The 24,338-nt window shown below is 37.1% G+C and overlaps 1 protein-coding gene and 1 long non-coding RNA gene across 2 annotated transcripts in view; one reads left to right on the top strand and one right to left on the bottom strand.

Moving 5' to 3' along the window:
* The window catches only part of LOC144767998 (alpha-2-macroglobulin-like), a 237,548-nt gene that overhangs the window by 140,786 nt on the left and 72,424 nt on the right, over positions 1-24,338 (top strand). Inside the window, exons 17-22 of the mRNA XM_078651389.1 lie at positions 1,288-1,378; positions 4,294-4,375; positions 7,052-7,280; positions 21,548-21,674; positions 23,606-23,724; positions 23,922-23,973. Of these exons, the coding sequence (XP_078507515.1) occupies positions 1,288-1,378; positions 4,294-4,375; positions 7,052-7,280; positions 21,548-21,674; positions 23,606-23,724; positions 23,922-23,973 (700 nt within the window). The remainder of the gene's footprint in view (positions 1-1,287; positions 1,379-4,293; positions 4,376-7,051; positions 7,281-21,547; positions 21,675-23,605; positions 23,725-23,921; positions 23,974-24,338) is intronic.
* LOC144767999 (uncharacterized) overlaps positions 1-24,338 on the bottom strand; it is a 68,718-nt gene that overhangs the window by 38,137 nt on the left and 6,243 nt on the right. The gene's annotated exons all lie outside the window — the stretch shown is intronic.

The raw sequence follows: 24,338 nt of genomic DNA, 5'->3' as shown, positions 1-24,338 counted from the left end.
CAATGAGGCCTGTGTAAGGCTTGTCCTTTGCTATGTAGAGCTATTAGTTGCCACCAGTAATGCTTACTTTATGACTTTCTACACCATTCCCCATGTTTCCATTGTTTAAGGGAAGGGCCACTGTAATTACTTGGCAGAAGAGTAACAAATTATGTAGCAGGGTTGACTAAATTATTCTGCAAAGAAAGTTAGATTGTGCTGTGTAATGCTGCATATTTTGTAATAGTTTTTCTTTTTCCTTATTAATACCAATTTAACAACAAAATACAACAATGAGCAACTGAATGGTGACTGCCCAGCAAGCCTTAGCAAAAAGATTCCAGTGCAAAGGAACATGTGTTACTGTGTTTTTAGTATATTTGAGTCATTTGAGCTAGAAACTATTTTTGGGGAATCGATACGTTATGCAGCAGAAGTTGGACTATGTGGCTAAAGATGCAAATTGAAAACTTATGTGAAAAATGCCACAGAGGCAAGATCGCATAATTATAGTGGTGCTGCCCAAGAGTTACACCTATCACCTGTAATTAGCATGAAGCACAGACAGGTAGTTGTGCCATCCCACTTGTCACCGCCTTTTCCTCTGAATGGAATCCATTTACCAAACACTCCGTTGCCAATTCTTCATCCCCGTCAGCGACTGATGGGTGGGGAAACATCCTTTATGACACAACGTTTACCACGCAGTGCCTTTACAACGCAGGTTCTTCAACGCAAGTCATTACAACGAATTGCGCTGGGGGGGCTCTAGGATAGGTAATAGTTTAATTTACTATCCTACACCTTCTCTACTATCCACGGGGACTGGAGTTGGAATAGTAAGTTAAACTATTCACTATCCAGCACCCCCCAACGCAAGTCGTTGTAACGACTTGCGTTGAAAAACATGCGTTGTAAAAGCATGCGTGGTAAAAGCATGTGTTGTAACAACGTACATCCGATGGGTGTGACGGAAGATATAGGAATCAATGGGGAACACATGTGGGATTCACCTCCTAACTCTAAGGTGGCACCCAGAGACATGAGAATCCACTGAGCGGTCACAACTGGGATTCTCATTGCAGAATTTATGATGGCACCAGGAAAGACAAAAACTACGGGCTCACTTTGGAAAGCGAAAGATGTCACCACAGCTAATGATATTCATGGGGAGTGCAGAGCTCAGATTCAATTCACTAAGTGCAAGGTTATGATCATGAGAACATGTTGTGAATGAAGACAGCCCTCCCGGGTGTAGTGTCTGCAGTGTAGATGTTGTAACTTAAATGATATGTCTTTTGTTTTCAGGGAATGGGTTTGAAGGTGGTAACCAACGGTGAATTCCGGAAGCCACATATATGCTCCATCACCACCACTAGGAATAGACCTATTCCTCCCGGTAAGGCAACAGAAGCATTTCTTAACAATGCTTGGAGCTCCCCCCACGGTATGGTGGAGGTTAAACTGTAATTTATCATATGTCAAATCTAGACTTGTTGTGGATCAGGAGCATCAAGCTTGCATCTTTATATGCACCACAATTATCATTTACAAAACCCCTACAATATGATCTCAGTCGACTCATAATTGGCAAAGACAATGGACCTCAGTCCTCACCTTTAAATGGTGCCTGATAACTCAGTCCTAGGGCTACATACTTAGGGCCTAATTACGATATTGGTCGGAAAGGCTCCAAATGGCATTCGGTTTGACCAAACCAGTGTAGGAAGCAGAGTTTCCGACTGACTCTGAAACATTTCCGACCGGCCGATTATGATACTAGGTAGTTGGTCGGTCATTCCGAATCAGTTCTGACCGGCATTCAAGAGTCCGAGCCAAATCGTAGAACTCTATGTGCTGTGTTTCCAACAAACCGATTACGATGTTGGATTCCGACAGCCATTCCGACTCGGTCAGTCTGACACGGATCGGCTGTCAAAAATCGACTTCACGGGCCCATAGCAGGCCCCCTTTACCCGTAGGTCTCCGGTTGAGGCCCATGGGGGTGCCCATGGGTCCCCTCTTTCCAACCATGGACAGTGTGGAAGGCACCATGGACTGCCCGCCACAGGGTGCAAGGTTTTCTGCACCCACCCCTTTTTTTCAATGGGAGCCTGTGTTGTCGGTTGGAAGAACAGGCTCCCATTGAAGTCAATAAAAGTACGACCGAACGTTGTTCGGAAACATCGTAATCGGTCGGTCAGACTCCCCGAACCCGTGTTGGTCGGAAACCATTCTGACACTGAGTTGGTCGGAAAGTGCATTGTAATGAGACCCAAAGTTCTAATGAGGGAGCTCAGTACTGACTGGAGGAGGGCAAAGTGTTTGTTTGAGCTTGGACTGCAGATGCAAAGGGGGCTGGTAATCATTAATGAGGAGAGTTGATGCCACTGTGTGTGATCTCAAAAGTGTATTAGCAGGAGTAGATACTGGGCAGTAGTTGTGCTCATGAACTAAGCAAAGTCTGAGGTCCACCTTTGGGTCTCACTTCTCCTGAGTTCAGATTCAAAATCTATCATATTTGATAGTACATTGCTTTTTATGTAATACTTTACTGATTTTCTCTGCTCAGAGAAAGACAGACAGTGCCACCATATGATAGACTTTGATAAATAACTGCAGGTGTTGAAAGATATGTACTGGTGTTGGGCACCGGCAAACACCAGCACAAATTAAGAAAAGTCTTGCACTCATACTGCTGGCTAACCTTGCCTGCAATGCCCGCCATGACCCAGCACCAGTGATTGGGTGAGAGCCAGTTTACGTGCTGAACTTTCCAAATAATAGACACAACTCTACCATACAGTTACAGTGCATATGTAAGAAAACTGAAACCACTGAGGTCTTTCAGATGAAGGGGCTTTTCCAGTGCACCCAACATGCTGGAAAGCAAACTACTCCAAACTAACAGTCCCACACTCACTCTGAGTAAATCTCTCAAAGGAAACCCAATGCAACATTTTCAAGTGACAGGAACACAGAGAGAGTTCATGTCACAAAAAGGGCAGAGTGCACCCAGGTCTGGTAGGTCCCACTCACATCCACTCCCCTGTAAAACAGCTCCCTGAGCAGCAGAAATTAGAGCCATATGCCATCTCAGTTAAACACACCAATAGTTGCCGGACTCCACCATAGGGGATTGGTGATGTTTATTACTACAAACTGTGTAAAGTTACAGAATGTGTCCTATAATAGCAAACTTTGTAGGTACATTTTTATTGGAGACTGGCTGGACACATGCAAATGGGTGCATCATCAAGATGGCTGTGTGAGTTAAATCCGTGGTGCTTACATCTGTGTTTAGTGCAGGTCATGAATTGAAATTCTGGTAGGGATAACCTATTCCTGCTTCCTTCCAAAGTCAAAAAATGAGTAACATTTTAAATTATGTGATAATAACACTTGCTCCTCACATTACTAAGAAAAAGGAACAGAGTTATAATAGGCACATCAAAGTGGACCAAAGGCTGAAATGACTCTATAAACCTATCTTCTAATCAATTTGAGGCATTGCAACTTAATTGTAATGAGGAAATTACATCACTAGTCTACTGTAAATTATGAACGTTGAGTTGTGACATCAGATACCTCTGCCAGAGCAGGCTGATGGTGTAAAGGACAGTCTTTTCAGCTACTTTTCCCTAAACATTTACAGTTTTAGCTAATTATGAGACATTTATGGCAGCACCATTTTTTATTTTACTGGGAAAGTTCATCTGAAGAATTCATCTCACTTCCAGCACATTCTTAACTACAACTGCTTTGAAAGTATCATATTTAATTGATTCTAATATATTTTGTAACTGCTTCCAAGATGATTATTGACATTTTTACTTTCACAGTCTATAGTTCACATTTATAGTAAATAACTGCAAAGATTGTACCACTTTCATTAAAGAGAGCAAGAAACCACAAATTAAAAATTGAAAAGGGGAGAAGTGTGATGACTCAAAAAGTATTAGGAGAAAGATACACCCTTATGATGAGTTCTGCCTCAGACCTCATTCCTCCTGTTTCTCTGTATAATCACATAACTCTGTGGGATTTCTAATAAGCTTATTACATATGATAGGGGGTTCTTCATCCCATATATAACTATACTGGAATTAGCTATAAAAAGAAGGCATAGAACAGGTCATGACTATATAGAAGTATTGTATGTAATCAGTGATTGCATTCATCAGTGAATTGTGTGTAGCAAGATTTCAAAAGCCCAGAGTTACTCTTCCAGGATGAAATATTGTTTGTTTCCAGTTAAAACATGTGATATTGTTTTTTACTCACATATGCGTCTACCCGACCCGACGATGTTAGGCCGAAGAGCTTTCCGATCGTCGATAGAGACAGTTCGGACCTACTTTCCTGAGACCTGGATATGGGATCTGAAGACCACTGAGTAAGTACCATTCCTTCCTCTTTACCAGTCAACTAGGGGCTTACAATATCTTAGGATCCACTTGATGTGTTGGGAGCAAGAAAGTGGTAATGCAAAGTATTTTTTTACTGACCACAAATATTCAGAAATAAACAAAAGATGAATAGTTCCACATCATAGATCAACATGCCTCTTTTCCTCCAATCCTTCAGCCAGCTCCTTCATATTCATGGTCTAGGAAAAGCCCAGCTTCCCCACCTCTTTCTCATTTTTTCTATGAACCACTGCCTGTGCCGTGTATGGCCTGGTATAAATGAGGTGAACTTCCGTCATTTGATGAGGAACTATACCCAAGTTTTTAGAATATATCTGGGATGCATTTCTCTTTAAATCTGACCATTTGTAGAATGTGCCTCAAGAGAGAATTTGACTCAAAGAGCATCATCCACATGTCTATTTTCAACTAGTGCATCTATGTCACAGTGGGAGGGAAACCACAAGAAGTGCTGATGGAGGTACCTCCTCGCTGCTCAAAAACAGAATCAAACTCCCACAGACTCGGAGCATTGTATCAGTCTTGTTAAAAGTAAATCATCAAAGAATTAAAACCATAAACATAAAAGTCTTAAAATCATGTTACCAAGATAAAACCCCACCATAAGCATGAATATTGAATGATGAGAGAAAAGATATTTTTTATCGATAAATTCATAAAAATGAATAAAATCAATTATGGTGCACGTATACATGCTATGTGTGCGGGAATATATACAAGTTGTCTATGACCTGGATGGAAACTATAAAAGGCGAATATGAAAGGTACCTGCACAATCAGATGTGAGGTGGAAAGCAGATAAGGTGAGTAGCGCTATTAGTGAGTAAACCTCTCCAGCACAAACTACAACTCTGACACTTAGGAGGTCATTAGGATATAGGGCGGATCGCCACCGCCCGCATGGCGGTGGCGATACGCCCTACATCCTTCCCCGCCGGCCACCCATTTACCCCCCACCCCCGCCACATTAGTATGGCGGGGGTACCGCGGCGGACGGGAAGACCGTCCGCCGCATTTCCGCACGGTCAACAAGTCGACCGGGCGGAAAAGGGTTTAATATGGTGAGGGTGTCTGCTAGACATCTCCATCCATATTAGTATGGGGGCGTAAAGATGCCTTTCGGTGGCGGCGGAAAGGCATTCAGATTCTGCTTTTGGGGGCCCATTGCGGGCCCCCATGGTATTAGGGGGGTGGAGGGTGCACATGGGGGGTACCTATGGTACCCCCTGCATTGTCATGGACATGGTGGCAGGCACCTCATGGTGCCTGTCACCTTGTGCATGACAATTCACGCAGTGCATTCCCAGCATTGTGGCGGGTGGTGCTGTGAGCAACGCCCGCCGCAATGCTGGGAATGGAGGATGCCACCACCATGGTGGTGGTGGCATCCTAATGGCCTGGGAGGGGACCGCCGCACCACTGGTGGCTGTTCCCAGCACCGCTAGGGTGTCCACCCGCCATCCTAATGGGCTCCTTAGACTCCAAATGCAACCAGTCAAACAACCTTAGTCAACATCTAAAACGAATAATCTTAGCTAATACCTGATATAGCCCTTTCTTCCCCTTGCAATTGAAAAGGAAGAGCATAAGAAGGTAAAATACAATAAAATAGCCCACCAAACAAACTGAAAGAAAGTGGTAGGGTGAAATAAACAAAACATTTAACAAAATAGTCCAACAGATATATATTTGGTTTACAGGTTAATCCTGCAAGCGGTAAGAAGGGTGGTTGGCCTGCAGTGCTTGTACAGGTGCTGGCACCTGTAACACCTTCACCAAAACCATTCCTCATCGACACCCCTTCTGGTCGACCAAATGATCCCCTTGATTTCACCACCCCCTCAATATCACTCGCACCCGCCTGTCCTACATCGATACTCTTAGACACAGGATCACCTAAAAATTAATACACCCAGACCCCCATTAAGAGTAGCTAGTTTTATGTCCAATAATTATCACAAACAATAAAAACCATCATCGAAGAATACAGACTTTAAATGTATAGCCTTTTACAAGTTTTATCCTAAAATGGGACAAAAACATGAGGAGCTTACCAGCGCTGGTGATGTATGAGGGAAGTGTCTATTTCTGATGGTGAGGCAGTGAGGTTATACTTGTGTGTCTTTTGACGAAGCAGGATTAAAATAACATACATTGATTTTTACGAGTGAGAGGAAGATAAACTTCATGTATGAGGAAACTTGTATTACCCGCAGTGATGATGTATGAGGGAAGTATCTATTGCTGATGGTGAGACAATGTGGTTTAGCTTGTGGTCCTCCTCAAGAAGCAGGATTGGGAAAGCCTGTAGTAATGTTGATAAGTGAGAGAGAGAAAATCTTAGTTGCTTTTGTCACGGGTGGGTGAGGAAACCTGTATTCCGAGCTTTATGTCTTGTTAGTGATGCCTTTTGAAGGGACCATAGGGTGCCGCTTGGAAGGCAAAGAGCGAGGGAGAACTTTTAAACAGAAAACTTCTGCCTTCTTTATCAATTGGGTGTAGATGTTTATGTTGCCGGGCCAGTAGCTATCACTGTAATATATTTGATCTTACCCTATACTCTACACATTGGAAATATGTGTTTCACATGCACTTTTGAGAATAATATTATATTTAATCTTCCTTTTACCATTTCTTACCAGTGACAAAGGGCATGTTGAACTCCAGTCCACGATCCCAGACACCATCACTGAGTGGAAAGCCAGCGCGTTCTGCCTGGCTACAGACACCGGCTTCGGCCTCTCCCCCACCACTTCTCTGACTGCCTTCCAGCCCTTCTTCACAGATATGACACTTCCATACTCTGTCATTCGTGGTGAGGCTTTCAGATTGAAGGTCACCGTGTTCAACTACCTCGACAAGTGCATACGTGTAAGTCTTTTTTTATGGTAATTTCTCAAAATGTTATTAAGTAAAGTGCAAGACACCAAAACTCTTTGGCATATGCTGAAATATACTGGACTGTTAGTACAAACATTAACTCTGTTCTGTTTAAAAATGCCAGAGGCATAAACAATTTTAAGAATTTAAAAGGCCAATAAAACAAGACCGTTCGAAGTCTAAACAGACATAAGGGTGGTGTATAGTTAAGATGCAAGTATGGTGCCCTCCCCCGGGAAAGGGTCTCGCCCGTAGACTCTCACAAAGCGATGAAAGCACCTTCATGTAGTATATTTCAAAGAAAATTCTTTTATTTTATTTCATAAAGTTGTATCTTTTTCCAAAGTAATTCTCAATATAACATTCATTCATTCTTCAATGTTCCATGAAAGGTATGCAGTCTAAATATCGAGTTTTTATTTTCGAATGGACATAATATCGACTCCAGAATATGGAGATGGCAGTAATATCGAGGTAAGTAATATCGAAGTATTTAATATCGATTTTTATGTCTGTTAAAAAATATCGAATGTAAAAATATCGAGTAAGTAATATCGATAGTAAAAAATATCGTTTGTTCTTGTTATTAAAAAATATCGAAAGTCAAAATATAGATTGTAAGAATATCGAAAGTCATGTTATCGACTGTCATGATATCGACTGTCATAATATCGACTGTCATAATATCGATATTAATAATATCGAATATTTAAATGTACACTGTATTTAATGTATTATTAGTAATTTTGTTGTTAAAATATATATGTATTTTAGTTCATTATTTATTTAGAAATAATAAAAAAAATGTAAATATTTATAAAATATATTTAAAATAGTATAATAATTTCTAGGAGCGGGTAGTGGGTTTTTATGGGAATAGGGTGGGAAGTGTTTTAAAATATATGTTCAATATTTTAAAAATATTATACAAAATCGAAAAATACATAAACTAGGAGCGGGCAGTGGGTTTTTAGGGGAATAGGGTGGGAAGTGTTTTAAAATATTTAATAAAATGTTGTACTATATTTAAAAAAAATTATTTTAAAATTACATTTTAGAAAAATAAAAAAATTAAATTAAATGTATCAAAATTTAAATGAGTGAGTTGTGTTTTTAAATGGGCATAGTGTTTTTTTTTATGGGATTAGTGTTTGAACTGTATAAAATATACAAAAAAAAATTAAAAATAATTATAAATAAAAATTTTATTTTTTAAAAATGAAACAAAATTATCTTTATTTTCAATAATAGTGTTTGAACTGTATAAAATATAATAAAAAAAATGTAAATTTATTATAAATATAATTTGAAAACAAAATTAAATTTAAAAAAAATATAAAAAATTATATTTATATTCAATAAATTATTCTAATTTTTTTAAAAACAATTTTTTTTTTTAATAAAATAAAAATTGTGAGTAAATTTAACATTATTGTATAATAAAATATATTTTTATGTAATTTTACGATATAAAAGTATTATTTGTATAACTAATATGAATTTATTATGTAAATCTTATATTATTACATTATATAAAATCAAATTTATAAATTTGAAATTTGATTTTAAAATTTGAAAACATTTCGAAAATTTAAAATTATAATTTAATAATAATTAGAACAAATTTAAAGAGTTTTTAAAAATCAAATATTATAAAAAAAAATTAATTGTTCTAATTGTGTCTTAAAGTAAGTGTTTAAATGTATGTAATAAAATATTTAATAAAGATTTAACCATAAAAATATGGCATCATTAGATTAATGTAGTATTTTGTGCTGATAATGATTAGTGTGTGATTGTTTGTTATACAATTTTGTTTCAAATATAGAACATTTTAGATAAAATTATAAATAATATTGTAAAAAACATGTACATTTGATTTAAAAATAATCTATTGTTATTAGTATGATAGTTTAAGATTTATAGTTTAAAGATATAACATTTTTTATGAATTAACAAATGTTTTTTAAATAAATATTTATTTTTTATATTAATATGTATTTTCTAACAGTTTGTTATTTCTATAGGATTTGTAATCTACATTTTAATGAGTTTTATGTAAAATTAGATATAATAAGTTAAGTATTAAATAACAATTTAGATGTAGTTATAATTAATATTTACTAAGTATTTTTCTCAAATTAAAATGTTTAGTACCATAATATAATTATATATAGTGCTTTGGGAATTAATTATCAAATGGTTTCTATGTACATCGTTTACTTAGAGTTTATATTTTAGATCAGATTGAAGGTCACCGTGTTCAACTACCTCGACAAGTGCATACGTGTAAGTCTTTTTTTATGGTAATTTCTCAAAATGTTAAGTAAAGTGCAAGACACCAAAACTCTTTGGCATATGCTGAAATATACTGGACTGTTAGTATAAACATTAACTCTGTTCTGTTTAAAAATGCCAGAGGCATAAACAATTTTAAGAATTTAAAAGGCAAATAAAATAAGACCGTTCGAAGTCTAAACAGACATAAGGGTGGTGTATAGTTAAGATGCAAGTATGGTGCCCTCCCCCGGGAAAGGGTCTCGCCCGTAGACTCTCACAAAGCGATGAAAGCACCTTCATGTAGTATATTTCAAAGAAAAGTATAATTTAATAATAATTAGAACAAATTTAAAGAAAGTTTTTAAAAATCAAATATTAGAATTTTTTTTTTAATTGTTCTAATTGTGTCTTAAAGTAAGTGTTTAAATGTATGTAATAAAATATTTAATAAAGATTTATCCATAAAAATATGGCATCATTAGATTAATGTAGTATTTTGTGCTAATAATGATTAGTGTGTGATTGTTTGTTATACAATTTTGTTTCAAATATAGAACATTTTAGATAAAATTATAAATAATATTGTAAAAAACATGTACATTTGATTTAAAAATAATCTAATGTTATTAGTATGATAGTTTAAGATTTATAGTTTAAAGATATAACATTTTTTATGAATTAACAAATGTTTTTTAAATAAATATTTATTTTTTATATTAATATTTATTTTCTAACAGTTTGTTATTTCTATAGGATTTGTAATCTACATTTTAATGAGTTTTATGTAAAATTAGATATAATAAGTTAAATATTAAATAACAATTTAGATGTAGTTATAATTAATAATTACTAAGTATTTTTCGCAAATTAAAATGTTTAGTACCATAATATAATTATATATAGTGCTTTGGGATTTAATTATCAAATGGTTTCTATGTACATCGTTTATTTAGAGTTTATATTTTGTGAATAAGAAATAGTTTTTTATATGGGTGTAATGTACAAAACTATGACTGAGTTTATACTTGGTGGAGTGGGAATATTAATTTGGATGGGCTCATTGTCCAGCACATTCCCTGATTTTATACTTGGTGGAGTGGGAATAGTAATTGATATGGGTTTAGTGTCCAGCTCCTTCCCTGAGTATTTACTTGGTGGAGTGGGAATAGTAATTTGTACGGGTTTAGTGTCCAGCACCTTCCTTGAGTTTACACTTGGTGGAGTGGGAATAGTAATTTGTATGGGTTCAGTGTCCAACACCTTCCTTGAGTTGACACTTGGTGGAGTGGGAATAGTAATTTGGATGGGCTCAGTGTCCAGCACCTTCCCTGATTTTATACTTGGTGGAGTGGGAATAGTAATTGATATGGGTTTAGTGTCCAGCACCTTCCCTGAGTATTTACTTGGTGGAGTGGGAATAGTAATTTATATGGGTTTAGTGTCCAGCACCTTCCCTGAGTATTTACTTGGTGGAGTGGGAATAGTAATTTGTATGGGTTTAGTGTCCAGCACCTTCCTTGAGTTTACACTTGGTGGAGTGGGAATAGTAATTTGTATGGGTTCAGTGTCCAACACCTTCCTTGAGTTTATACTTGGTGGAGTGGGAATAGTAATTTGGATGGGTTCAGTGTGCAACACCTTCCTTGAGTTTACACTTGGTGGAGTGGGAATAGTAATTTGTATGGGTTCAGTGTCCAACACCTTCCTTGAGTTTACACTTGGTGGAGTGGGAATAGTAATTTGGATGGGCTCAGTGTCCAGCACCTTCCCTGATTTTATACTTGGTGGAGTGGGAATAGTAATTGATATGGGTTTAGTGTCCAGCACCTTCCCTGAGTATTTACTCGGTGGAGTGGGAATAGTAATTTGTACGGGTTTAGTGTCCAGCACCTTCCCTGAGTATTTACTTGGTGGAGTGGGAATAGTAATTTGTATGGGTTTAGTGTCCAGCACCTTCCTTGAGTTTACACTTGGTGGAGTGGGAATAGTAATTTGTATGGGTTCAGTGTCCAACACCTTCCTTGAGTTTACACTTGGTGGAGTGGGAATAGTAATTTGGATGGGCTCAGTGTCCAGCACCTTCCCTGATTTTATACTTGGTGGAGTGGGAATAGTAATTGATATGGGTTTAGTGTCCAGCACCTTCCCTGAGTATTTACTTGGTGGAGTGGGAATAGTAATTTTTATGGGTTTAGTGTCCAACACCTTCCTTGAGTTGACACTTGGTGGAGTGGGAATAGTAATTTGTATGGGTTAAGTTTCCAGCACCTTCTCTTACTTTATAATTGGTGGAGTGGGAATAGTAATATGTATGAGTTCAGTGTCCAGCAACTTCCATGACTTTATACTTTGTGGAGTGGGAATTGTAATTTGTATCGGTTTACTGTGTAGTAGTGTTTGTGACTTTATAATTGGTGCAGTGGTAATAAAAAAAGATATAAAAAAATAATAAATATTATTGGTAGGATACTATAATAAAGTTTTACAATAAAATATTGAAACTTTAGTACTACTTATAATTATTGTTATTGTAGTAGTAAAAAGATATATACATTTTTATAATTATTACAATCTAAAATGCATCTTTAATTAGAACATTTAATATTTAGTTAATATTTATATTGAATATTAAAGAAGGAAACATACACAGGGTTAAATGGAACAAATCAAAAACAGTTTATTAACACGTAAAAAAATATTTTAAGTAGAGCTATTTTTTCCATTTGTATTGTATTGTAAATTAGTAAGTAAATAGTTTTTATTATCACAAAAACTATAGTAAGTGTATATATATGTATTTTAAAAAAAACATGAGTTGTAAATAAATTTTTGGTTTAATCACATATATTGTAACATAAATAGTTAAAGCAAAAAATGTATAATATGTACTTTTCATTTAATAACAATTATTTTAATCACATAGACATTGAATAAATTGTCAGAATAAACATGTTGAAAAATATTGTTATATTTGTTGTATATTCATTTTTACATTTTGTAAATTACAGGCAAATTATAGAAACATATGTATACATTTGTTATTATAGTAACATTTTTGTGGGTTACAAAGCAGTAATAGTTTGTTTTGGAAATTAATATTATGAATATAGAAAATATTAATAATATACATTTTTACAAAGATAAACACATAAATACATTTTTATATACATACATAAGTAAGGAAATAATAATAGCATTTTTATAAACAGATTTGGTAAAAGGCTATACATGCACATTTGTTTAACATATACATTATTTTCAAAATGTATAAATAAATAGTAAAATATTTATTATAGTAACTTAGATAAGAGTTCAATAATTATTTTAAAGTAAAGAACATTAAAGAAATAATTTTCAATTTTTTTTTACATTAATTACATATAATATAATACTGAGTTTCTATTTTTAAAGTGTTGGAATATAGAAATTAAATAGCTTTTTGGGATATACAGGGACTACTTTTTAACCACGTAATGTTATTTAGGCTTATTTGGTGCTTCAACAGATCGCGGTTGGATGCTGCTTCGCGTTGGAGAGGGTAAGTTTGTTTGAATTGATTTTTATAAGTTAATGACGTTATTGTAAGTGTATGTGTGGCGTGTTTAGGTTTATTTAGATAGTGTTATTGAGAGAAGATTGTGCTTTGTGTGTTAGGTAGAATGTACGATATTTGCTTTTTACCGCGTTTTACTTGTAAGTGTGTGAGGTTAGCTAATATGTTTAAATATTTCAAAATCAATATGTTTGCTGATTAAATATGTGTTTTTATGTATGTATGGGTGTATTTGTGTGGGTGGGTATGTATTTTATCTTTTTCAGGTTAGCGTCGCGTTTTACTGTTTTGGAGGAGGTCATTTTTTTTATTCAGAGTTGTGTGGCGAGTATTATATACTCATATTTTTACACACATAGGGGCTCATTAGGATTGCGGTTTTTCCGCATCCTCAGGGCCGGCGGAAGCCACCGCTGGCCCGGAGGATGCGGAAAAACCACAGCGGACCCACCAAAGACCCACCGCCACATTAGGATGGCTGGTGGGTCCTGGTTTCCGTCCGCAGCTTTTCCGCCGCGGTTGGCTTACAACCGCGGCGGAAAAGCTGTAATATGGTGACGGTGTCTCTCAGACACCGTCCACCATATTAGGATGCACAGAAAGAAATGCTTTTACACGGTGGATATTCCGCCGTGTAAAAGCATACGGTGCTTCACTGCGGGGCCCGTTGCAGGCCCCCTGGGTGAAGGGGGGGTGGGGGGTGCACATGGGGGGTACCTATGGTACCCCCCTGCATATGTATGCAGCAAGCGGCAGGCACCGCGCGGTGCCTGCTGCTTGCTGCATACATATGCAATGTATGCTTTTTAAAATTGCGGCAATGTTAAATATCCAGGATGTGACCGCCAGGGTGGCGGTCACATCCTAATTTGCACGGAGGGACCGCCGCAGCCCATGCGGACGGTCCCTCCTACTCTAGGGTGGCGGACGGACGCAAGTCCGTCCGCCATCCTAATGAGCCCCATACTTTGGTTTTCGGGTTTTCCAGGAGCCTTTTTTTTTTTTTAAATGACTATTTTCGGGTTTTGCATGGTATATCGTGTGGATTACATTGGAGAGGAGTCACTATGGATTTGCTTGTATTTTTACATTTTTTTTTGGGCTTCTTTGGATTGCATGAGTTTTTGCCACGGTTTCGTATGGATTGCTTGCAATTGGATCACGTTTGAAGGTGCAACAGAAATGTAAGTATTTACAACACATTTTGTGGGTGGGGAAATTGCTTTAATTTTTGCTTTAGTTACGTTGTATGTAACATTTTGTAAATACATTTAAAATGTTTTATTAATATGTATTTGATAATTTAATTGCAAATTGTTACATATAAAAATGAAGGAATTGTGAAGAAAATAAATGCTTAATGTAACATGTATAGTTACGTAATGTTTTATAGAATAGTTTTTGCAGTCATTTATAGATATTCTAGTCCTTTGCTAGTTGGATAGAGGGTAACCTGGCTTTGGAGTGTGTTATACATTTTTTTTGTTTCTTTGGTGAGTTTAGGTCCAATCAGGGTTACTAATTGCCCCATTCGGAGCTCCTGGTAACTCTGTTCTTTTTGTAAGGATTGTATTAATTTGTGAAGGGTAGGCGTTCCTTTGCCTGTAGTTGATTGGAAGGCATTGTGCCATCCTTCAACTGCATTGTTGGTTTTTGCTTCCTCATTGAGTGTGCTAAGGTAGACATTCCACCAAGCTATTTGGTATTTGGGTTGTCTTCTATGGCCTGATCTGTGTAGCCTTCCTACCCATGTGTCTTCGAAGTAGTCAAGCATAGGGCTTAGTCTTTCTTCGTTTCTTTTACAGTAGGGGCTGTCTATTAATAAGTTATAGTGTTCAGTTACATCTGTTAATGGAACATAGGCTAGGGCGATTAGTTTTTTTATTTGATAAGCAAATGTGCTATCTGTGGCGTATTGGACACTCAAGGTAGATTTTTTTAGATGTCGCCATATACATTGGTTAAAATGGTAATAGCAACCCTGTATTGCTGTGTGTGGGTATGTTTTAAGGATGCTATTTATCATTGCTTTCTCAAAGTCAATGATTATTCTTTGTGGGAAATAGTCGTTAGTATGTTTGACTTCAGTTAGTATATCTTGATAGGTTGCTTGCTGTTTGTTTTGTAAGAGGGCATATAGGAATGGAATATTAGCATTTTGGAAATGACCGTGGATAGTGTATAATTGATAACAAGGTTTTGGACATACAGAAAAAGTACCGTCCATCATCCAAGTTTGGCATTGGGTAAGTTTAGTCATGTTGTTTGCTGTGGCAAACTGTATAATTCTTTTATCTTTAGATTTGTTGTCATATAGTATAAATTGATCTTTACTGTGAGTTACAGAGAGTTCAGGGGGAATTTGCACTTCTTCAAAAGTTGTAGGTGTGGGAGGAGTAGTGCATGTTGCTCTTTTTTGTCTAGCTACAGTTCTTTTAAGGGATTCTATAGATGGTAGTTGGCTAGAAGCATGTTGGGGAAGTACACTTAAATTATGTTTCAAAATAGCAGTGGTTGGTTGATCAGTACTAGTACTAGCTTCTTTCAGGGAATCAAGCATTTGTCTAATCTCTATTTCTGTTACATTGGGTGGGTGATTATGTTCCTTAGTATAAGTAACAGTGGTTTCCTGAGTTATAGCTCTACCATAACATTTGTTGGCATAATATTTTGTACACTTCCAAAAAACTTTCAAATCTTTTTGTTTCTCTTGAGTGTAGACATATCCCATGTAACAAAGAAGCATTTTCCCTTTTTGAGAATAAATGAATTTAGCTTCTTCAGTCATGCTTGTATTTTAGTGCTAGGAGGTAATTAAAAGAAAATATCAATAATTATTTTAAAGAATGAAAGTTGTATTCTAATCACACAGTTTAACACATTTCTGATTTACCTGTATATCTTTTTATGATTTCAAGCTGTTCTTTTCGGGTGTTGATGTTCTTGAAACTGTTATTTTCTGTGTATATCTTTTTGTACCTGTATAAATAGACAAAATGTGAGCAAATATTTTACAAGTATTTATGATTATTTGGTAGTGGGTTTTTAGCTCGTTTCTATTTAGTTACCTATCTATTACATTTCGAAAGTTACATTTAATTTATATACTTACTTATTTATATTTGAAGTTTGATGTCCCGGTGTTGTGTAGGTCTTCTGTATATTCTTTTTATCTGTAGGATAAAGAGTAGAAATAAAAGATATGTTTTAGGTATTTGGCTTTTAAATACAGGTGTAAGGTTTGAGAGTTACATTTTCGATGGATATTCAGGTAGTAGTACTTACTTTAGATAGGTGTAGCTTTCTTTATTTTGAAGTCAATTAGTTTACTTTCAGAAATCCAGCAGAGTTTCGCCTTCCTTTAGATTGGAGAATTAGTCTGCATTTTTAGTTTGTTTAAATCTTGTTTATATAGCATTAGTGTTATAGTTTCTGAAATAGGATTGGTTGTTTAAATTGATAGTCTATTCTTGTTTGTGGATTTGAATTTTTTTACATGTTATGCTAATTGCTTTCCTTATATGGGTGACGCCAATTAACTTTTTTTTTATGTGTAAGGCCCTATTTTGTATAGGTAATATTATATTTATGTTTTTAAAGTAGAGGAATATATATAATTTGTAGTGAGAAATGTTTAGTTGTTAGCAACGTTGTTTATGTATTATAAAATGTATTTTTGATGTTATTTTGTGATTTAAATGTTTGTTAAAAATATAGTATGTTTTATTTATTTTTAGAAACACTTTGTGATTATTTGTGATGAATATGACATTTTTTATAAATAATAAAGTGATTTATTTAAGTATGTTGTAAATTCGATATTTAAAAAAACGATATATTTGCATTCTAAATTTTTGTATTCGATATTTTGACTGTATTTAATGTAAAGATGTGATACTCGATGTTTTAAACATCGATAATGTTGTTAGTCGATATTTTTGTAGTCGTGGTTTTTTTTAATCGATAATGTGGGTTCGATATTTTGTTGTTTTGTTGTTTAAGTATAGGCAATCGATATTTTTGTGCTCGATAATTTGGCATAGATATTTTGTGCAGTCGATATTCGGTCTGTCGAGGTTATGTCAGTGATCCTCCATGAAAGATTCATGTTTTATATTTCAATCGTATGTGGTCTTATCCACATGTCAATAGGAATGCTTCTTGGCTTGCCTGGTGTAATACGGGGAATGAATGAATGTTATATTGAGAATTACTTAGGAAAAAGATACAACTTTATGAAATAAAATAAAATAATTTTCTTTGAAATACACCTCATAAAGGCGCTTTCATCGCTTTGTGAGAGTCTACGGGGCGAGAGCCTTTCCCGTGGGGGGAGGCACCATACTTAGATTTGTGAAAAAGTTTGCTTAAGGACAGGAGGCGAATAACTTGTAGACCCAAACCCGGAATAACCATTGATTACAACTGGGATTTACCAACACAAAAAAATAATAATAATTTTTGAAAATTTAGAGTTTACACGAGTGCGACAGAGCCACCAATTCCATTTTTGTATAGTTAAGATGATCAGATGGTACTGGGTATATGTGGTACATAACATCATCAACCAGTCAGATAATGCATCATGTGAGATGAGATGAACAAGTGCCAAATTAATGTTGCTGAACCTAAGGGATCTTAACAGGGAAGTATTAGTTGATAAATTTCCCTTCCCAATGTAGGTGAAATAATCTTGTCTTTGGCAGGAGCAAAATTCTTCACGACACTTGATCTCATGCAGGTATACCATCAGGTGCAGTTATTTGAGAGTTAACCAGAGCTGATGGCTTTTATACCCCACATGGGTGCTTCCAAGTTCAAAAGGATGCCTTTTTGACTTATATCGTCAGCCTCTGTTTTTCAGTGGGTTATCACATCTGTACTTAAAGGGGTGAAAGGCATCAATTGTTATCAGGATGACTTATTGATACTTGGCAGTACTCTATGTGAGCATAACTCAAGTGTATGGATGGTGTTAAAAAATTCATGTAAGCAGGTTTAACACTAAAGAAGGAAAAGTGCAAATGTGCGATGCCAGAGGTTAATTATTTGGGGCATTTTATCACAGAAAGAGGTGTGCACCAAAAAAAAGAGTTAGTAGACGCCATTTGAAAATTATCCATACCATGTACAAAAGAGAAGGTAGTTTCATTTCTTGGAATGGTGGAATATTATGTAAAATTTATAGAGAATTTAGCAGACAAATCTAATAGCATGAGACTCTTGGAAAGAACAAGAAGTTATAAAGGTTCAGAGTGTAAACATGAATTTGAGATATAAAAAAGGAGTTACAAAATGCTTGCAGTTTGCAAGCATTCATTACCTGTGATGAAACTAATATAGTCACTGATGCTACCTCCAAAGGTTTGGGGTGATATTAAAACAAAAAAAGGATGGTGAATAGCAACACATTGCTTGTGCTTCTAGGAGCTTATGAGTGGATGAGTTGATTTATTCGGTAGTGGAGAGAAGCATTGGCAATTTACTGGACATGGAATACATTTATAATTTCATTTGAGGACCTAGTATTAATACATGTTCTCATCACAAACCTTTGAAAGAGATTTTTTTTTAAAGGACTAGATTTTATTTTCTCTAGAATCAGAAGATGTGTTGTTGCATTACAGGTTTTAATTTTGTGGTAGAACATGTACCTGCAGTTACAAATCTGTTAGCGGATTGTTTATCTAGACTAGGATCAGGTGAAACAGAAAATGAGCTAGTTGAAGAACTGCAGGAAGAAAGTATAGATGTGTTTGCAGTTACACTAGGAATTCTAACAGAAATGGAGTGGAAAGAAGAAACATTGAAGGATGGTGAATTGATGGATATTTGATACAGTCTGGGCAAGTTCATTTGAAAACCTCGCCTGAGCCAAAGAGCGTCAAATATATATTAAGCTTACAGTTGATAGTGGTGTGTTGTTAAGAGGGACAAAATACATTTTCCCTATAAAGTTGAGAAGTATGTTGATAGATGAGGCACATCAGGGTCACATGGGATACAAAGGGGAGAATTAGAGCACATTTCTGGTGGCCAGGATGGATTTAGATATTAAATGAATGGTCAGAGAAGGAACAGTGATAACATTTTGACACCACGTTCAGTACCGGTAGTTTGCCGTAAACTGCTAGATAGTCTTTGGCAAGATGTTGCCATTGATATTGTTGAACTGTTGAGAAGAGAACAATATACACCATACTTGGTGGCTATGATGTATTTATGGCTCTTTGACCAATAGTACCATTCTTCATTTTCTGTCACTGTATAAATCCTCTGCGCCGAGACACCTCCGGGTATTTGTTGCGCATTACAAATCCAAAAAACATAAACATAAACATAAACATACTCAAGATGGCTAGAGACTATGGGCAGTATAGTCAATTTTATGCAGGAGATGTTTAAATGAGAGACCTTTCCTAAATCTCTATTTGCTGAGATTGGTCTGCAATTCTGTTCCGTACAAATGAAGGACTATCTACAGTCATGTGGGATAGAGCACAAGACAGGTTCTATTTATCATCCTGAAACAAATGGAGCAGTTGAAAGGTTCAAATGGGTCATAAAAGTGAGCACTCAGTTATCCAAAGTGAATTTGCATAACACCCCTCTCTAGTACTTGAAAAAACATTTGAGGTGTTTAAGGGAAGGTCAACTAACACATAGGTATGTCCAGGTTGGATGGATTGAAATAAAGGTGTCAAGTACAATGGCATTGGAGTGTGCAGAGATTGTGAGATGAAGGTGCAGCAAAAGAATAGACATCATTTTGATGAAAGGAAAAGGGTAAAGCACAGACGGTGAGCCCCAGTGGGTTATATGTCTTGGTCAAAATGTACAAATCCCATTCAAAAGATAACATGTTTTAAGAATGTTATCAAAGTTAAAGATAGACGGATATGGACTAAACGCTGTGTAGTTGTTTTGAAATTAAGCTCGGATAAATAGGAACATTCATTAGAGCGTGACAGATGAGTACATGGTGAAAAGGTTGGGCTTGATCTAAATGAGAATCAGATGAGTGAGTGCATAAGAAGTAAATGCAGAAGTAGTAGTCCATCATATCTAAAGGATTATGTTAAATAACGTATTAGTTCTGCAAAAAAAGAAAAGTATATTGTACATATAAAAAGGCCTTGCATATCTAGGTAATTAGAAAGGTTCTATGGTTGATTAGACTGGTATTCTGTGAAAGTCAACAATGTAATGCATTATTGTTTTATTTTAAGAGGTAAAGTGTTGAAGGGAGGAGAAGTGTGCTATCTAGCTGCAGATGCTTTTGTACTTGCTTGCTATGTGATGCCATATAGACCATGAAATGCATATGTCACATAAAACGTGGAACATGGAATGCAAGTTAAGTAAGAGTTGATCAGTTGCCACTAGTACTTGATGGATGAGGTGCTCTAATAAAGTATCACTTCCCTTAACCCAGAATTTGTGTATGGCGATACTTGTTTACATGTTAAATATTGTATTGCACAACAACATTTATATAGTGCCTATTACTCCATGTGGGGTGCTGAAGCACTTGTCTACATGGGTAGCATGCTACACTCTGTAAGCTGGGAGTTTAGAACTGTGCTGTCTTTGTTATGATACTGTGAGCGAAGTGTTTCCATGCCATGTGTGAAGCCCTCTGAGGTGCAGGTATCATGTCATGAAACATATCGCTTAGCAGTGTGATGGATGAAGAAGTGTGAGAGACAGGCGTGTAGTTTGTTTTTCAGTAAACGGGTCACTTTCAGGAGCTCTGCAGGTCCCTTTGTCGAATTTCTTACATTCATAATCCACTTATCTGGATACTACACTGGGATATTCTGTTTAGAGTGTATGGTTCTGAGCGGCATAGTTTAAATGGAGAAATGGTGGAGAAATCTGCTGTGATAGACTTTGCTAATATCATCCCATATCTGATTCCCTTTGTGAGACGTCAAGAAGTGGTCATAGGGGTAGCTTATTCCGCCCAGCTGTGGTGGACTAAAATAAAGTCCTCTATTGGCCAAAACCAAAAGGTATTCCATGCCTGTTCAAATGCTAATGGGTGGTTTCTAGTGTGGTCTGATACAGTACTGAGTGGTGGATATGGCCCTTATCAGCTTTGCCTTATCTGAGTGTAAGAGTGTGAAGCAGCAAACAAATTACTCAGCCTGTATGAACTACAAATGTCTGACTGCTGAATGCAAAAAAATCAATTTTAGTGTGGGTTATACATTGTATGGTATTGTAATTGCATTTGTACACTGATGAGAAATGTAGCGCTGTACACCCGGTAGCCTGCTGCTGAGGAACTCAGGGTTAGTGGGTTTTATTTTTTTGCTTCTCAAATTATTTAATTCTGGGGTCAGAGAATAATTGGAGGGTTCTGAGGTGTGTTCTCTTTAATGGTGAGGCCCTCATGTCTGCGTCGTCTTTTTCTTGACAGGTCAGCATCAACCTGGATAAATCAGAAGACTATCATGCAGAACCTACGACAAACGAGGAGGAGGGATACTGTATTCCTGCCAACGAGAGGGTCACTGTCTCCTGGGGGGTGACCCTAAAAGCCCTTGGTAAGGACTATTTCAAATACGATCTGTGATTGGGCGCTCATAGCATCACTTATCCTCCCTGGTGTGGCTTGCCTTTGGTCAGAGAAGTTCTGACACTAAAAAAAACAATCCTACTAGAAAAGAGATGCTTCAATCTTTTCTCTGCATTGAAACTTCTACCTTCTGTTAGGGGAGCTCTAGATGGTGATAGTAAAAATCCCATTAGAGTAGATAGGAACATAGATCTTCATTCTACTGCAATGATGTTGCACTGCATCTGCTGAGTGGTGGTTCCCAAGGGTCTTATGTATCAAAGGACAGGTCACCAGTAAGGAGTGCAAATGTTGCATCTTTTGCAATGTGACTCTTTTACTAATCAGCCAAGTCACCAAATGAATATTCCTTCTGCCGTCCAAATATTAGTGAGGCAAGTTGGGTATTGCCTCCCTCTACAAATGGCTTCAAAAGCAGATCTAGAGGCCTGTGAGGGATAGCGGACCTCAGCCTCCTGCGGTTGCATTCCCAGAATGTCAGCATTTTCTGTTAAAAGCAGCTGGTGCCCATTAAAGGCACATATGTTACTTTAAAAAAAGTTGGCATGCTGGGAAAACATCATGGGAGCTCAATCATCCAGTTTGCAAATTGGTAGATGATATCTCTTGATGGGTATATGTCCAGAGCTGTGGTCATAAACCATTGTTATGTCTCATGGCAGTTCAGATGTAGGAGCAGGGTGCTTCTTTCATGCTTCTTCATATTTACAGTTTGGAAAGGGTTGTGAAGACAAACCCCTTATGCAAGTTAGAATCACTTTCCAAAAGTCCTTTTTACATTGTAAAAATTTATTTTGCAGTCACGAACCCTGATGATTTGTGAATTGAAGGCTTTTCCAATGCCATAGATGGTTGTTCTTTGGACCCAACATTCTCAAAAAAAGAGGGATGCTCATATTGTCTTCCTGTTCAGACCTGTGCTGCATCACATAAGTAGAATCTTTTAATGTAAATAAATCTTCATGTAGTGGAAGGGTCTTCTTATCTTCACCAGTATTCCTTCTGCTGCCTGCTGTAAAGGTAATTTGTAATGGAATGGAGACATTTCTGCTGAAACAGAGATGTTCACCTCTCCTCTAGGACCAAGAAAGATCATGATGGAGAGGAGCCCACAAAGATAACAAACTCCTAATTAAATTATATAAACACCATCAAGCCATGTGTTCCTAAATGGAAACTCAAACCTTGGCTTGGCTTTATGGTTTAGTTTTCAAGACAAATGACATAACAAAGAGCATGACCCCCAGCTCCCGAACTTATCTTAGTACAGACAACAAGTGTCCTAGGTAGCTGTGATATTGTAGGATCTGCTTGGAGCGGGTCTGGTGAAGCCGGTGCAAACGGCGCTACAAGAGGCAAACAACTGAATAAGCCCAACAATCCCACCCCCACCCCTCATCCACCAAACGGGATACAAAATAAGAGAAAAAGGGAGAGAAGTGAAAGGAGAAAAGGGGGAGGGAAGGAACCGAGTGTCTCCTGAGTCATCGTGGTCTGCGAGACCCTCTCTTGGAGCTCGCCTGTGGTATTGGTGTATCCGCTAGGCGTAAGAGTCGTAGGTATCTAGGACACGTCAATTCCCTGAATTCTGTCGTGATCAGCGCTATAAAGGGACGTCATAGTTCGGGGAACTCTGAACCCCTACCCGCCAGAGTGAGTGACTCCTTTCCATCCCCTACACCATCCAAAGTCTTTGCAGCCATCGGGAGTGTGGGGGAGGTTGAGGGGAGCGCCAGCGTGCAAATATGTTCTGGGTAGCCGCTCCCAGGGCGATAGCAATCAGGCGCCCTTTCCGCGACTTAGCCGGATACCTTGGCTTGGCTTTAGAGGAAGAAATTTGATTGTTTGTTCCTTCTCTTTGTCGCCTTGATTTACCTTTTCTGCTGCTGTCTATTTCAGGAGAGGTGAATTTCACAGTTAGCGCCAAGACACTGAAGGGAGAAGGTCTGTGCGGGAACCTAATTGTTGCCCACGATGTGCACAGGAAGGATACAGTCGTCAAACCGCTTCTGGTTGAGGTAATATAGGGGTTACGTGTGCTCTTGACACTTATTTCAGTGGGATGTTTCCCTTATCTGGCATAGAATGCTTGCTCAGAGACCTTCCAGATATAAACTGACATTTCCTGCTGCTACTCTGCCAATGTTTCTGAATTTTCCATTTCTGCCTTCTGCAAATCTTCATTTTCTACCCTGTGTGTTATTCTTTTTTGCAGCCTGAAGGGATAGAGAAGGAAGAGACTGTCAATGCTCTGATCTGTGCAAAAGGTGGGTTAATCACATCTGATGGGTAGTACCCTTGTTTAAATTAGCCTTCACACACAAAAGACAACACTTTAAGGTTAGAGCTCTGCAAATTAATTTAGTCTTGACCTGTGGTACACCAGGTATTCCAGTACTGAGACCCACACAAAGTTCAAGTTATGTACATCAATTCTAAGCTGCACAATCCTCTGTAATGACAAATTCATGATGTTGCTTTTTATCTCTGGCCCGTGGCAACTATACTATGCCAACACTGCTTGCTGCATAAGGCTCTTTCAATGGGACTTATTCCTGTTTTCTACTACCCTCTGATTTACCTATTCTGCAGCCTAAATCCAGCTCTTTCAAAGCATCTCAACCCCGTTTTT

The sequence above is a fragment of the Lissotriton helveticus genome, chromosome 7, assembly GCF_964261635.1.
Source record: "Lissotriton helveticus chromosome 7, aLisHel1.1, whole genome shotgun sequence".
Classification (NCBI taxonomy): domain Eukaryota; kingdom Metazoa; phylum Chordata; class Amphibia; order Caudata; family Salamandridae; genus Lissotriton; species Lissotriton helveticus.
This window is presented reverse-complemented; position numbering and strand designations above follow the sequence as displayed.